The 15,823-nt window shown below is 38.0% G+C and overlaps 1 protein-coding gene across 1 annotated transcript in view; it reads left to right on the top strand.

Moving 5' to 3' along the window:
• Positions 1 to 12,761, top strand: part of LOC140233026 (endonuclease/exonuclease/phosphatase family domain-containing protein 1-like) — a 36,607-nt gene extending 23,846 nt beyond the window's left edge. The window contains exons 4-8 of the mRNA XM_072313135.1: positions 1,198 to 1,305; positions 3,650 to 3,865; positions 6,884 to 6,935; positions 10,798 to 10,989; positions 12,562 to 12,761. Of these exons, the coding sequence (XP_072169236.1) occupies positions 1,198 to 1,305; positions 3,650 to 3,865; positions 6,884 to 6,935; positions 10,798 to 10,989; positions 12,562 to 12,680 (687 nt within the window). The 3' untranslated portion in view covers positions 12,681 to 12,761. The remainder of the gene's footprint in view (positions 1 to 1,197; positions 1,306 to 3,649; positions 3,866 to 6,883; positions 6,936 to 10,797; positions 10,990 to 12,561) is intronic.
• The last annotated feature ends 3,062 nt before the right edge of the window (positions 12,762 to 15,823 follow it).

Below are 15,823 nucleotides of genomic sequence, written 5' to 3'. Positions count from 1 at the left end.
GGCCTGTCGTTCCTTGCTCTGTGTCGACCAGTGGCGGATCCAGAGGGGGCGCACTGGGCATGTGCCCCCTCTTCATTTTTTGTTAAAACAAAAGAAATAAAAAGAAAAACTTGGGGTGGGAGAGGGGCGTATGTGCTCCTGTTTTGATTTTGTGAAAGTGCCTCCCCTTTACAGAATTCCCGGATCCACCCCTGAACTCCACTATATCAGGAAGTGATTGTAGTGACTCATTGTTGTACACATGATTTGTGTCTCTCATTGTTTTGCTGTAACATAGGCCTGCTGTTTCAAGAGCTCAGTGCTTATAAACTACAAAATTTTACACAGTACCAACAGGCTGTGTTTTACACTGCCCAGATAATGGAATTATTCAAATGTATAGGCATGCTAGCCACGTAGGGCCACACTGAAAATCAAACCAAACAAGTGTGATCCAAGTCATGTTCCAAATCCTAGAGCAACATTTTTCTATCAGAATGTGTTGTTGTGGCAGTGTAATTATGCACACTAGATTAATGTAATTATCATGCTGCATTTATGTGGCTTGCAGCTGCATACACAAATTTATACATGGCAGCAACCACAACCCAGGAGTCATTCATGCACATTGTTGGTGCGAAATTACATTTACCTGGGCCCTGTTTCATAAAGCTGTTTGTATAGTTACGAACAACTTACGAGCGACTGGTGATCAGTTCTGATGTGCTATACTCATCAGAATTTCCATAATTCAGCACAAGAACTGATCACCAGTTGCCCGTAAGTCGTTCGTAACTTTACGAACAGCTTTATGAAACACCCCCTTGCAATGCAATCAGAACCAGCATAATCCACATTTAGCCTTTAATCATTTTGGCAGTGTTATTAAAACAATCTCACAGGGATTGTGTTATTCTGGCACGATCCATATCTTCTATCAAATTTTTTGGTGTTATAATGCTGCCTAACTGTGTAAATGTCTTTGTGGTTTGTGAACTTTACATTGTGATGGACATGGTTGTAGCATTAATGTTTGAATCATTTAGTGGCTGTGATATTAACCCATCTTGTCCTGAAAATCTTCCTGCAGTCTTAGCATATCATGAGTATAACTGAGACAAAGAGAGATGTGCTATTAAATACAAATTTGAACGAATGTACCAACTCTTTCGTGTAAAGTTGAATAACTTTTCTTGTAATGGTTCCTTGTTGAAACAGGTCTGTGCTGAATTGAACCACCCTAGACTAGGTCCTGTGAAAGCCTGGTCTGGCCCACGCGGGAACTGGACCAGCATCACAGCCACATCAGGAGATATCAAGAAACAGGTGAGGAATTCATCGGATCAGTTTCCCATCATCTTTTTTTTTTTTTTTTTTTGCATCTACAAGAAGAACATGATTGTGTTCTGGAAAAAAAACAAAACAAATTGTACAACATACAGCTGCATGTAATCACCACTGTAAATGCAGAAACTTTCGTGTTGTTGAAGTTTCTGCACGTTTCGTGCAACCAGATACTGGCTTGAAAATAAAAACACTAATATTTTTATTTGCATACGTACATGTATTCCACTGATCAATGTCTTGATTCCATGGAAAAACCATGCGAAATTCATCTTATCCTGTCTGTTTTTTTTGTTTTTTTTAAACAAGAAGATTATGCTGAAGTTAGAGAGTTCAGGCAAGATGTTCAGCTGCACTTTTTACTTTTTTCACAGAAATAGTAAGTTTTCATATAAATCTGATGACTGAAAATGCTAGATGTTTTCAGATCCATCTAGGAGTTCCTATGCATTTTCTTTTTCTAATTTTCTAATGTGATTTTTTCCATTTTTAAAAATAAGCCATAAAGCCTCTTGAAACTGCAACATTCATAATATCACATTCGCAGAGCATGTCTTAATATACAAATGATGCACAGGATAGAATGCGTTAGTGGAGATGTAGCCAACTCAAGGGTATTTACAATTGTGAAACATGCATGAGGTGAAGCCGAGTGCATGTTGCACTACATTGTAAATACCCGAGAGTGAGCTGCATCTCTACTAACGCCACGAAATAATCCTGTGCATCATTTGTTTTATAAAATGGGTCGAAAACTAACAGCATTTTTCACGTACCCTTGTGGGTCAATACCAGTCAGCTACATGTAGCACTAGCTCAAGTCAAAAAGTCAAGATGTCCGAAGATGTTCGTCCCAAACATATTCCGCACGTCGCACTCGGAAATCCCGCCCATAAAAGTACTGTGAGCATGTACGTATATAAAGAGTATACGTACGCCACATGTATCCACAAGAAAGGCCGGCTGGCAGCCTGAACTAGAAGTTGTTTACAGGATTGACAGCGCGTATAGTAGTGCGCGACGCATTTGTAACAACTGATTGAGTGCGCACTGCTAGTGTAAACATTGTGAGTCAGGCCGTGCATGTTAGTGAGAAATTAATGCACGCACACGTGACTCATTTCAGTGCTTCCAATTGGCTACATTCTTGAACCCATTTTATAATAATATAATTTGTAAAAAGGATTGCTCTTGAAGGTTTGTTAAACAAGTGAAAACCATGCTCATGCCCAGCATGTAAAACTGTGATCAAACTGGTTTGCAAATCATCTAACAGTACAAGAAAAGTGTTGACCAACTGAGTTTGAACAGGTAAAGAGATTTTAAGATGTTTGAATGCAGGCCTTCTGCCTTCCAGTTTCAATAATTGTGTCTGTGTTTGTGAGATCTTGGCAGTGGCAGAAGTTTTTGAGTTTACAATGTCCTTGGAAGTTTTCCTGTCAGAGTCATTTACCAGACCATGGACCATCTTGAGAAGCGATTTGCATTCTAGAGATGGTCTGAAGTGAAAATTCTCTCCACAGTGAACTTTCAGATCATTTCCATTCAGGGCTAATCTGTGATGTTTAAATGCATCTAGACAGCTCAGACAGGGCTACGCAGTCTTCAGGCCCAAACGAAAAGTTTTCTGACCCCTGATGTGTAAACAGGAGAACATCTTTTGATGAGGTGTTATATGAAGCCTAGTTTTAGAATAAGCATTGTGCAATATATGTACAATTTTGCAATGTTTACACAGTTATCAATTGCGAAAACTATTACCGGTACTTGCTGCTCTGTACTTTGTACATTTTTATTACTTAATATTGTTGACTGTGAATTTCTATAAAGTTTGCAATATTGATAGTGATGATGTACTCACATTTTTGTATACTTTGAAATGATGAATAGGGATCCGCAGATTTGTTTGTTTGTTTTTTTTTTTTAATTGTTGAGTTATTGCATTATTTTGGTAGGGTGTAGCATTGTGAATATTGTTAGATTTCGTAATACTCATTGAGATATACTCATTGAGATACAATGTAACTTTTTGCATGAAAAGTGCAATGCGTTGTAACAACTCAACAACTTTAAGTAACAGTATAGTAGACATTCTAATTTGACACCAGAAAGCAAATCATCCTTCACTCCTGCTATACAAGGTCCTGTGATGATTTTTATCATCATCTGCAGCTCTTCTCATGACATGGCTTGTGACAGTGGCGTGATTAGAATATCTCTGTTTTAAGACAGCTGTACCTGTACTTCTGTTGATTGAGTCCTTGTGTCAATCTGCAATAATTACACTCAAATTAGTGAAAAATAAATAATCATCTTCACCTTTCAGAATGAGAGAGTCAGCGGATTCCTGTGGGACACCAGCCAAGGGGTGCGGCTCAAGCACTCCTACCAGCTCAAGCTGACGGCCAACAGGACCATCTCTTCCCCCTCATCATCTCATCATGTCCCCTTCCTGGGCCGCTTTGCCCTGCTCCATGCAGAGCTCAGCGTGCTCTGTGTCTCCTTCGGGAGGAGAAACCAAGGAAACGGTCTGAATGCAGAGGTGAGGCTCCTACTAAAGTCAAGTTATTGGAGATCGCTTACCTTATTGTACTGCAGTGCACATATGTGAACCTCTCCGAACCTCTTTAGCAGTTCAAGAGAAACATGGGTTTTTAATTCTGTGTTTTGTTGGCTATACATCCCTTAAGAATATTATATATCTTGACTTTTGCTAGAGGGCATGATTTGATCATCATAATACTTAGAATGACGTTCTACCTACACACTATACCCTCTATTAAACAGGTAGGTCCTTCAGGAATAAAAATCACACACTACGATCGAAATTATTTTACACTTTTTATCTCAAAATACTCCAAGACAAGTCTTTATCCTGGCAAATGCCATCAGCCCGACAAGTTTCTTGGTAGACCCTTTCAACATAATTATTGCAAGCAAATTCCAAATGGTGGAAGATGAATTTAGAGCCCATTTGAGAACTGTGTTTTTCGCTTGGATGCGAAGGACTTGTAACACAGTGTCATGCCACCACCAGGAAACTGGAGTGTGTTGATTTCTCACCTCAAATCGACGAGTTGTCGTGACTCATTATTGTCTTGATTGCAGAAGGAAGACTGGTCCACTGCTAGCAGTGTTAGTAGGCTGTCATGGATGTTTTAAGTTTTATTGAATTGTGTGTTGCCATGGTAATAGCAGTGTTAAAGGACCTATGTAATGCAAATTATGCATGTTGACTTGTGTTGATTTATAATACTGTCAACATCATTTTTGTGGCCAACAGTGCTATATATTCCATAATAATGTTTATACTAAAAGTGTACATGTATTTTCTTTGAACAAATTACTTGGATGTGTCATTAAAAAAAAAAAAAAAAAAACCTTCAAAATCAAGATTCTGTCAGTGATATCATGTGTCAATAATTGCTTTAAAGTTCTAATATGATTTACAAAGACATTTTCAGCTTGGAGGTGATGGGGCATCAAGGAAATTCATTAGATAAGCCAAAGTGATTACTGGAAGTGACTTAAAGGACAAGTCCACCTTCATATACATTAGGATTGAAAGAATGCAGCAATATTAGTAGAACACATCAGTGAAAGTTTGAGGAAAATTGGACAATCCGTTCAAAAGTTACGAATATTTTAAGTATCTGCGAAGTCACTGCTGGATGAGAAGACTACTTCAGTGTATGATGTCACATGCGTACAACTATATAAGGAAAATAAAAAGAGAATTTCACAAAACTTTACTTTTTGAATAAAGTGCACATTTCTTTGACTTGCTACTGACGTATGTTAAGGGTAATTATTCCCCCTGCCTTCTGAAAGAGAGAAGTCAAGTTTTCTTTTGTTATGCGAGAAAAATGGATATATGTTGAATTTTCTTTATTCTTTCTTTATATCGTTGTACTCATGTGACATCACAAGCTTACTTAGTCTTTTCATCCAGCTGTGACTGAGCAGAAACTTCAAAAATTCATAACTTTTGAACGGATTGTCCGATTTTTGTCAAACTCTCACTGATGTGTTCTACTAATATTGCTGCATTCACTCAACCCACATGTCTATGAAGGTGAACTTGTCCTTTAAAAATCTGTGTATAATGTGCAAAGGAGGATACAGTGAAAACAGCAAATTCAGTTGAGACTGTCATGCAGATCATAACGTCAGGCCATAGATTCTTTATATTTTGAAACAATTGCAAAACACATAGTGGAATGTTATTTTGCATTGATAGCCAGGTTTCTGTTATCCTGAGGTCAAGTTGTTGTTTTTTTTTTTCATGACACACTGAAATTTCTGCTGGCATCATACAAACATTGAATTCTAATGTACATATTGCACCTGCTTCACGTGATAAAAAGTGATTTCATTTGTCATGTCATAATCAATTGTAGTCCATGCAGTTGCCTGAAGAACAACGTGTTTTGCCATGTACAGGTAATTAAAGTGATCTTAGTTGTACCCCGTTATAGCAGAGGGATCATCATAGTGGCATCATGCTGCTCTATTAGGGAAAGATTTTCCAGATGAGTGGGTGCATCTATGCTTTACATATGACTCAAACTTTAGTTGTCAAAGGACCTTTAATGAAATCTGTAAGCAGAAGATTAAGTATAGCCCTGCCAAATGCCATGGTGCTACAACAATTTTCTGGGAATATTAGGTCATTAGTCGCGTTGACCTTGGTGCTAAAATGGCGTCTGGTCACAAATAGATCTGCGTGTAAATAGTTACGATGTTATAGACTAGTTTGCCAAGTAAGATTATGACATGTGGTCCAGTCTTTTGAGTGTATTAACTATGAGGCTGGGAACTTCCTAAAAGAGCTGCTGCTGCTGCTACACAGTGACCCATTTCAGAGTCATGTGGGGATATGCACATGACCTCACTTCCCGCCACACGAAGAGAAACAGTGATAAAAAGTTTGATGAACTGTGATGGGAACGGGTGCTCAGGGTTCGCAGCAGTCCAAGCAGATTGGAGAACTGAAAAAGGTTCAATAAGAAACAAAAACAAAAGCATCAAGCAATTTTATACACCTGTATGCTGCTGGCTTGATACATAGTACCTATGATTCTATTGAGTATTACTGTTGCAGGTTCTTAGGGTGTACAATATGAGCTTGATTGTTCTGTAAGGTGATATTCAAAGCAAGTGTCCAGTGGCCCTACTGCACCATTCATTTCAATCCCCATTTCCATATGGAGTTTATTTGAATCAATCAGACGCACAGTTAATGGAAATGGGTGTCAGTTGATTCATATGAAATTGTCAGTGACGCCCCCTATATTTGAACATATGGAATCATTTTTTTTTCCATGGTATCACATACACTGTAGCAATTTACTATGCACTTTTGGTGTATATTTTTCATATGTTGAATGATTTTTCTGTAGATATTTGTCCATGTAGTGATATCTGTTTATAAAGTGCTATTCTATAAAGTATCATGTTATAATTATTATTTTAAAAGTAAATCTAGAATTGACCTTGGTGAAGGCATTTTTTCCTTCTTTTCAATTAAAGCATTCCTTTTTTTATTCTCTTCTAACAGGAGGTCCCAGTGTTGGAAGCAGTTGCCCGCACGATTGATCAGTACTTCCCAGGTAATAAGCTGCTAAAAGAAACAACAACAAACAAACAAACAAACAAACAAACAAACAAACAACAAACTAGCACACACACACAAAAACTAACTAACTACAGTGGTGGATCCAGGGGGGAGTGCATTGGGCGCGCACCCCCTATCTTTATTTTTTGTCGAAACCAAAAAAAAAGAAAAAGAAAAAAATGGGGGAGGGGTGCGTGCGCCCCCTTTAATTTTGTAAAGGCGCCCCCTCTTTACAGAATTCCTGGATCCACCCCTGAACAAACAAACAAACAACCCTCACTCTAGCCATTGTGTGTGTCTCCTAATATCTTGATGTGTTTTGCATTCTTTTGTGATGACGTCATGCGTATGATGCACTGTATTGTTTTCAGGATCTCACATGAGTCCCCCATAGGACCTCCCTTACTTCCTTCCACCCATGAGTAGGAAAGCAGTTTACCGGCTGACAGATTCATCAGGTGACTGCCTGGATCTGTGCAGATTACCCCCCCCCCCCCCTTTTTTTTTTTTTTTGAATGAATGCTTTCAAATATTTCTCACTGAGAAAGAGATGCAAAAATATATGGAAGGAAGTCAGTTAGCTGGAAGGTGTTCTTAATCCAGAAGCTCTTAATCTTTAAGGGCATTGATTTGTCAATCATCACTTTAATGTAATGGCATGTACATTGTATGTACTGTTTTTGTTTGCTTTAATTGTTTGTTTATTGTTGTATTTTGATCATTTAGGGTCTCATACAAGTGACTGCCTAGATTGATGCGAATTTATTGTTTTCTTTTGCTTGAATGAATACTTCCAAACATTTCTAACTGAGAAATAATGCAAAATATCATATAGAGAGAAGAAAGTCAGTTAACTGGCTGGTGTCATATTAAGGAGAATTCAAGTTTATGGATTTGACAACCCGTCACTCTATTAATGTAAAGGCATGTGCATTGTGTTTGTGTTTATGTGTAATAGTTTTGTTTGTTTGTTGTTTTTTGATCAGTGAGGGTTCCATGCAGGAGAAAAGTGTCAGTAATCTTCTCCAATTCTAGTCAGACATACCTTCCGAACATTTATCTGTGCAAGTACCTTGTAATCCTACATGTGCATGCTTTCAGGAAAATGTGAATCTTCCCTGTCCTTGAAATCAGGGGATGCAAATAGAATTCCATCAGCAGAGTGAAAACTAGAATGCTATTCTATCAATTGACCACTGTCTGTAATTGAGACCTTATACACACCTGTGTGATAAAGCTTGGTTCATCACTCTATCGTTAAAAACACTGCCCACCCATCATCCACTCATTTTAACAGCCTTCACTTTACCAGGTCACGTAATGACACCACAAAATATACTCAATCCAATATTTTGGGATATAGCCTGCCGAGCTACTAGCACGAAGAGCTGGCCTTTATTAAGAGAAATCTCTAATTATTAAGAGCAACATAATAAAAATAATTGCATATATGTCTTAACATAATTCATATCGATATTATATCGATCTTCTGACACAGATCCCGATTTCTTTAGAAATCGATATAACAAGATATAACAGGACTAATAAACGAAATAGCCCGGTGTGAAAAAAAACCAGAGATAAAACTTAATAAGCGCAAAACTCTGGAAAAACCCTATGGCTATGGCTGAGACCAAAGTCGTAAGCATAAACATCAATTTGATTCGTTTCTAATAAATTTATAAATTCGAACGTGCTAGCAATGGAGTGCAAGGCTAGAATGCCTCTTCTTCCTCTCTGCTCCCTACACAGGCATCTATCACCTTTCATATTCAAATTTCCCTCCACTCGCATGACGGATACAATGCATTCTGTCATGCATGCATGAACACAATTAAGTGTTCGCACTTATGCCGTCTAAACAATATTTGCCAGCTATACTGCGTAACGCAGGCAAATACATTTTCTCACGGATTTTCTGAAGTCTTGACGAACATAGTAAATGAAAGCAATGCATACCAACTGTATACAGTGTTGAAATGCTTGAAATAGGAATAGACAGATTGCCAAGCTTATGAAAAGATTTACAGGGGAAAAAAAAAAATTGTTATTATAAAGTGATGTGAATACAATAAGTTGGTCTATGGACTGTGCTTGGTAACGTCTGTCAAGTTGCATTGTCCCCTACCATGAAATGGTGTGAAAAAGGTGTCAAGATTGGCACAATAATTCATATTAGCTTCCTGTTTGAGTACAGTATTCAGCTGCGCTACAAATAATGTATGTGAATAAATCATATAGAAGACATCCTCTGATAGATCTGCTTGCAATGATTGCTTTGTAGGGTCAGTGAAATCAGTGTCTCTCTAATTAGGCAGAATTACTAATAGAAGGATGAAAATTTCCTGCCATTTTCAAAAAACAAACAAACATGTTATTCATTCAAATCTACCAAGTGAAGAAGAAAATGCCCACTAACCAGTACTTCATGATGTGAAGCTGCAAAATCTCCCTGACTTTGCAGGAGGCTTCCTAAAGACTTGGACATATTTTCATGTCCTATTTGCTCATTGACATTAAAAAACTGTAAAACAAGTGTTCTCCCATTTAACCTTTTCATAAGCTTGGCATTAAGATGATAAAAATGTAAAACAAGTATTCTGACGGAAAGCAGTCGGTGATGGGTTCGAGTCCCATGGTTCCTTTGTTTGTTAAATTAGAGATTAGCAGTTGTGATCTTACAAATTTCTGTTGTAGAGTGAGACAAAATGAAGAAAATTCACACCTCCACCTTCACCCCTCTAATTACTATTCCCTTGCTACAAGTATTCTCCAATTTGCTATTTGGAACCTCTCTGATTTTCATATGTAAGTGTTGTAGGCTTGCTTGCATATTGGAAGACCTGCACTATTCAGTTTTGCCCCAGTTGATAGCAATTGAATTGTCCATTCATAATTGATTGATGACATTGCTACCAAGGGGGTTTCCTGTCCTATTACCCACATTGTGCATCACTCTCAATACTTCATTTTTTTCCCACGCACCAGCCAAAGGATGGGGCATCATGTTGCGGACGAAATGTTTTCCCCACTACAACCGGTGCAGAACCGACGACAAAACACGAGTGTAGGCGAGCACAATAGCCGTGTTTATTTGGTAGACCTTCACATTTGCCCGAAAACCTCTGCTCTTTCACATGCACACTGCAGGCCTTTTACAGCTCCTACTGAAAATATTAGGCAGCGAAAAAAATATTTGAGGTAGTTGAAAGGTGTGGGGGAGGAAGGAAGGGAACCTGTCATATTTTCACAAGTCATCTCCTGAAAAACACTTCAAATACAGTTAGACCTTGGTTATCCAGCCAGCACTTTGCCGGATCTCTTTATTATCTGGTCATGGACTGGCCCATTGATTGTCTGTGTATTTTTAAACGTGCCAATGTCATGAAAAATTGTCACGAGTCCATAATAATGTAACAGTGCCCCATGGATATATCCGCAACACAACTTGCTTAAAAGTGTCATGCGTGAACAAATCTTCCTTATCCAGCCTTGTCACTTGTATCTGGAGTCCCGATTACAGTTGAACAGTAGTCTTTCTTCTTTTTTTTTATTGTTCTACTCAGATCATCTTTAACATGTTCCCCTAATCTGAAATTCATGTAGCCATTACACAGCGCCAGTAAATAAGGATAAATATCAGACAATCTTGGTATGTGATGTTCAGGAGTTTATTGGCCGTGACAGAGTCAGCCGCAAACAATAGCGTGCATGACACATGGAAACAGATCAGAGTATGGAAATCCAAGTGAAACAACATAACTAACATATAATCATAATGGCGCAGGACCAGTGAGGTTGTAGTAGGCTGTTGGTTTAATGTAATATAGTCTCGTTTCAATGTCCACCCTTTGCAGACAAGGAGTGCATGGCCATCGCCTGCGACGCCTTCCCAGATCAGGATGTCAACGGTCACTCCCCACTGATGACCGGCAGTTTCATCCAGGTATCACCAAGGGGTCAGTTGTCGAATGGGGTCCAGCAGAACGTCCAGCTGGTCTACACCAACAACCTCCTCTTCAGTACAGAACTGCACAAGAGCTTTCGAGGTACACAAAGTAAATTTGGTAACACTGGCCTCTCATAGAGAGATGAAATTTAGAGCAAGTTGTGTGATTGTAAAAATGTAATTGTTCATTGAAGTTTTCTTTCCTGCCAGTATGTCATCTTGTAAAACTCTCAAAGTACATCAGCTGTGTTTCAAATGTGTAGGTATTAGAACTATGTAAAAGGAGAATTCGTAACAAAGATATTCAAGAATTTAACATGATTTCTTATAAACTTCTCATAATTAGGTGATGATCCACGAGTGCCATAAATAGTTAAATGTATGCACAGACGATTTGTCCACTTTTCAGCAAGTAATTCAAGGAATATTTTCAGTAAGAAATCATGGTGGTTGACATACTTGGTGATTATTCACCAAATCCTTGTCATCTCCTCAGCTACAAAGAAGAGTGAAATTTATTCTTTTGGCATAATTCATGAAAAATTACCGGTATATCATAATGGACCTGATGATCACCACACTGAAAAAAAAGTAATCCTTTTAGAAGGTGCTTTTGTCCATAGACAAACAAATAATATTTATTTGTATTAATAGTTATGTAATATTTTGTGAATATTATTACAATGCTTTACTTGACGTACACTGTAAAGTCAAGTCAATAGAGCATAGCAATTTACAAGAATGGTGACTCCTGCTTTTTGTCAGAGATATTGTTATTTTCCTCTGCCCTTACAGTGTATTGAAAAAGATGTACAAAAGATTAAATTTCCAGGTAACTTCATAGAATTTCTCACTTGAATATAGTTGTGCAGTGTCTATGTGCTACTGTAAAGCAGATGGAAGAATGTGGTAAGGCTTGCAAATAAGAGCTGTGTAAGATATGCATTCATGGACTCAAAACCCAGCTTGTTGGTAGTCAGTTTGAACTAAATATTGACATATCCCACTGGAGACTCCGCAGCTGCCATCCTGAACTGATGGTATGAGATGTACATGTAGGTGGATTAAGTGGGTGGTGGCATTGTAAACAGAAGGTTACCGGTACTTTCTCTTGAAAGTGTGTCACTCACTACCTACCAGCAAAGAATCTTAATGTGTAGATGAGTATCAGTAGGCAGCATTATGATGTCAGGTTTTTATGAGTAAGTTTTGACACATGGATAACTTGCCTTCCATTCTGTGGCCCAGTAAATTTCCCTTTATAGGTTCTCAAGAACAGCTGAATCAATATTGAATGAATAACGAATGATAAATGGTTGCTGAAAGAATGAATGAATGAATGAATGAATGAATGAATGAATGAATGAATGAATGAATGCATAGTCCATAAAGGCCTCATCTGTTAAAAGCAAGCTTAAAAAAGAAACGATTTAGATAATTCTTCTTCATTTTCATCACGCCTTTAAACAGCTCCATATTTTGAGCTCAGGATTCATTTAGGTTAACTATTATTGTTAAAACCCCCATTCTTGCTATCTTATACAAGAGATAATTTTTGGTCTTTCCATCTGTTTTTTATCTTTCTCTGTCTTTTCTTTTGTCTGCCTATCACTCTCTCTTCTCCCCATCCCTCCTTGACCTCTCCCCTGTGCTCATGACATATCTCCTTCAGGATCTTGCGGCGTCGTCCAGGAAGGCTTGTCGCATCCGCTGATCCCGGCTGGCTGGAGTTGGGGTGGAGCGGTGTCTGATCACTGCTTGTCCTGGGCAGAACTCTTCTTTCAGTTATGATGATGCGCCCGTCTACCCGATGCCACAGAAGAAGGGAACGACAGTGGTGCTGATAGGTCAAAAAAGAAAAATGAAGAAAAAAATCGCCCTCCAGCCATAGCACTGTTGCAGAAAATATGTTTTATATATTGTCATCAATCAATGTCCTTCAGCAGTTTCATTTTCTATTGTTACTTTCCTGTCTGCAGAAATATAAAGTAGTGTCTCCTTGATCAGTTCTTTGAGTGAAATGTGCTTGCCTTTTCTTTGATCCAAGTCAAAAGATCATCACTGCTTTGATAGGCAGTGCAAGATATCTATCCATAAAGTATAACGCTTCCATCGGCTGCATCAATGAAATAGAAAAAGTCCGACTCATTGTCCGTCTGTCTGGTGACGAGAAATATGTTAGTTTTGTAGAGTCCTTTTGCAATGTTGATGAGAGTTCGCTGTTTACCTGACTCTATTCCATCATGTAGTGGATCTGTTTGCATTCTACGAATCAAAAGTAGTGAACACAATTCCTGCTGTACATAAAATTGATGATGCTGTTTTCTTTTCTTTTTTTTTCCTCAAACATGTTGTGCTTCTCTTTTTCTTTTAAAGCGCAGCAATGGCATTTATTAGTTTGTGCATCTAGCAAGTCCATATCTTTTTTTTTTATACCTATATTCCGTCTTTTTTGAGTGTGTATGTAGGAAAATGAACTTTCTTCATCGCAAGTGTTTCTAAATTTTGTAAGTCTCAGTGTGTGAAACAACTTATGTGGTTCACACCATGTGTAACTATGTTTGAGATTTGTGAAATGACAATTGCAGGGTCTATAGCAGATAGCAGAATTTTATTTTTGGATTCTTGGATTTTTTTTAGACACTCTATGAATGTAAAATTTTAGGATCTTGTTTGGTGAATTGCTTTCAAGAGATGAAGAAAAAAAGAAGATAATAAGTACCCATGCACTAGGATACTGTTGTGTTTGTTCATTGTGATGAAAAATCATTGGCTGAAACCTTGCTGAAATCAGTAGAGTGTAGTTTAGTTTGAAGACAGTAGTTAATTGGCACCCTGAATATTTGCAAAAATAAACGTTGATCCAAGTCGAGAACAATTATGGAGTTCAATTCGATCTCAAAGAGATTGGACCTCTGTTACAAAACTTTTCAAGTTGGACTATGTGTAGTATTTTATACATTAATGAGGAAACCGTTCAGTGATCCCTATATGTGTTTGGGATCAAATTGAACGCAAAACAGATACTGCATACTGCAAATATTTTGTGAAGTTTTTATTTTCGTGAATTTCGCCAGTCACTAAGGCTATTCGCAAAATTAAAGACACGCGAAAAAAATGACTCTGATCCCGATATGAATGTGATGCACACGTATGCATTTCTCTGTACAGTCCTGTACGCCATGATCGCGAATTTAACCACTCGCGAAATCGTTGGGAAGTCCCAATTCGCGAAAATTTAGACTTGCTAAATATGTGGTGTATACAGGATGGTATGTAGTGACAAAAATTATTGTCATGTCAACACTATTATGAAATTCTACCCTATTTGGTGCATTGGTATGATGATGAAAGTACACTGGGGTAATTTTAATGGCAAGGTCATGTAGAAAAATAGTGCTTTCAGATTTAAAAAAAAAGCAACAACAACAACATCAACCAAACATACCATTAAGTAAAATTACCATCTTTAATGCTATGATGAGGCTCAGGATTTAAATTTGCATGTGGTAGTCTTGAAGCTTTCACGATCTGTCTAGGTAATCAGGATGATGCCGCACTATTAGATATAGATACCATATTAGCCAGTGTATGAATAGCACCCATGTATCAGCCATATACTCAAATTCTGCCCAGATTATCATTAATAATAATTAGGAAAAAATGTAAGTTTGACACCTACAATTGCATCTGATGGCCTTGACTTATTATATTCAGAAGTCATCAGAGTTAGCCGAGTGCGAGGTATCACAGCTGTGAGTGAGTGCGTAATGCAGAGCTTGGGAGCTCGGCAGGACTTTGAAAATTACTTGCCATTTTGAGCCTCTAAACTAAACTGCTCCTGCAAAAACATACTGCTAGGATGATCTGTTGTAGACACACAATGCTTTTGTTAGCACCAATTTTGTTGTTCCTTGTGTATCTACTACTGACACCTTCTGTTAAAACAGTGGTTAATATTATGTATTTTACACCCAAACCTGAAGTTTGGGTACAGTAGTGGGCAATGTTTGCCCATGTTCTAGAATATTTCTTCTTCTTTTTTTCAGAGATAATTTGCTTCGTGCGTTTGTTGTTTCATGTTCATTCAAGTGGAATCAGCGCAATCTTTATCCTACTATTATGCCGAGTTCGTATTTTGGGATTACAGTGCAGATCGAAATAAGATGGGCTTAAGCTCATACCATATTATGTGTTCATGCCAGAGCTCAACCAAATGTTTGCAAATTTGTGGGTTTTTTCTTGCCTAGGTTCATGCTGTGTCTGTTAAAACACTAGAAGTGTATACATAGTACTGACAGTACTTGTAGCAGGTTGACATTGATTTCGGTTTTTGTTCTTGAGGACAGGGCCCACAACTTCTGAATCATTGATTAGCCAACCCATTTTAAGAATATTTGTATGACCACACTCTCACTTATCGACACACTGATGATATGCACAACCAACGATTTTAGGCCGTAGACTTGCCAATTTAGGAATAGAAAGTAATCATGCAGTCTACGTCTACTCGGCAGATAGGACCTACATTAATTGGTGCCGAAATGACATGTTCAAAAATTGCTTTATAATGATGCCCAAGTTGACACTAAAGATAGTATAGCGTAAGGCTTGAGTGTATGTAGCATGTTAACAATGTATGTATAGCTAGCTACAATTTGATTAAGAAATTCTTTATGAAGGTTTGATTTTTTTAACTTCCCATATTCAATACCCATGGTCTGGTGCTGTTGGTAAAATGTGTGTGATGCTATTTTTGCCTGTAGTGTAGCCAGCTGTAGTTAGCTACTTGTGAGATACAAAGCAATTATTCCAGGATGCTGGTACAAGTACGTAGTTACTAGCACAGAACAGTCAGTACGGAAATGTTTCAAGTGGGGATAATGGAAAGGTCCAGTATTGCTGTGTGTGATGTATATGACTCTTCTCCATAT

This window comes from Diadema setosum, chromosome 9 (assembly GCF_964275005.1).
Source record: "Diadema setosum chromosome 9, eeDiaSeto1, whole genome shotgun sequence".
NCBI classification, from domain to species: Eukaryota; Metazoa; Echinodermata; class Echinoidea; order Diadematoida; family Diadematidae; genus Diadema; species Diadema setosum.
Note: the sequence above shows the minus strand (reverse complement) of the source record. Positions and strands in the feature narration are given on the sequence as shown.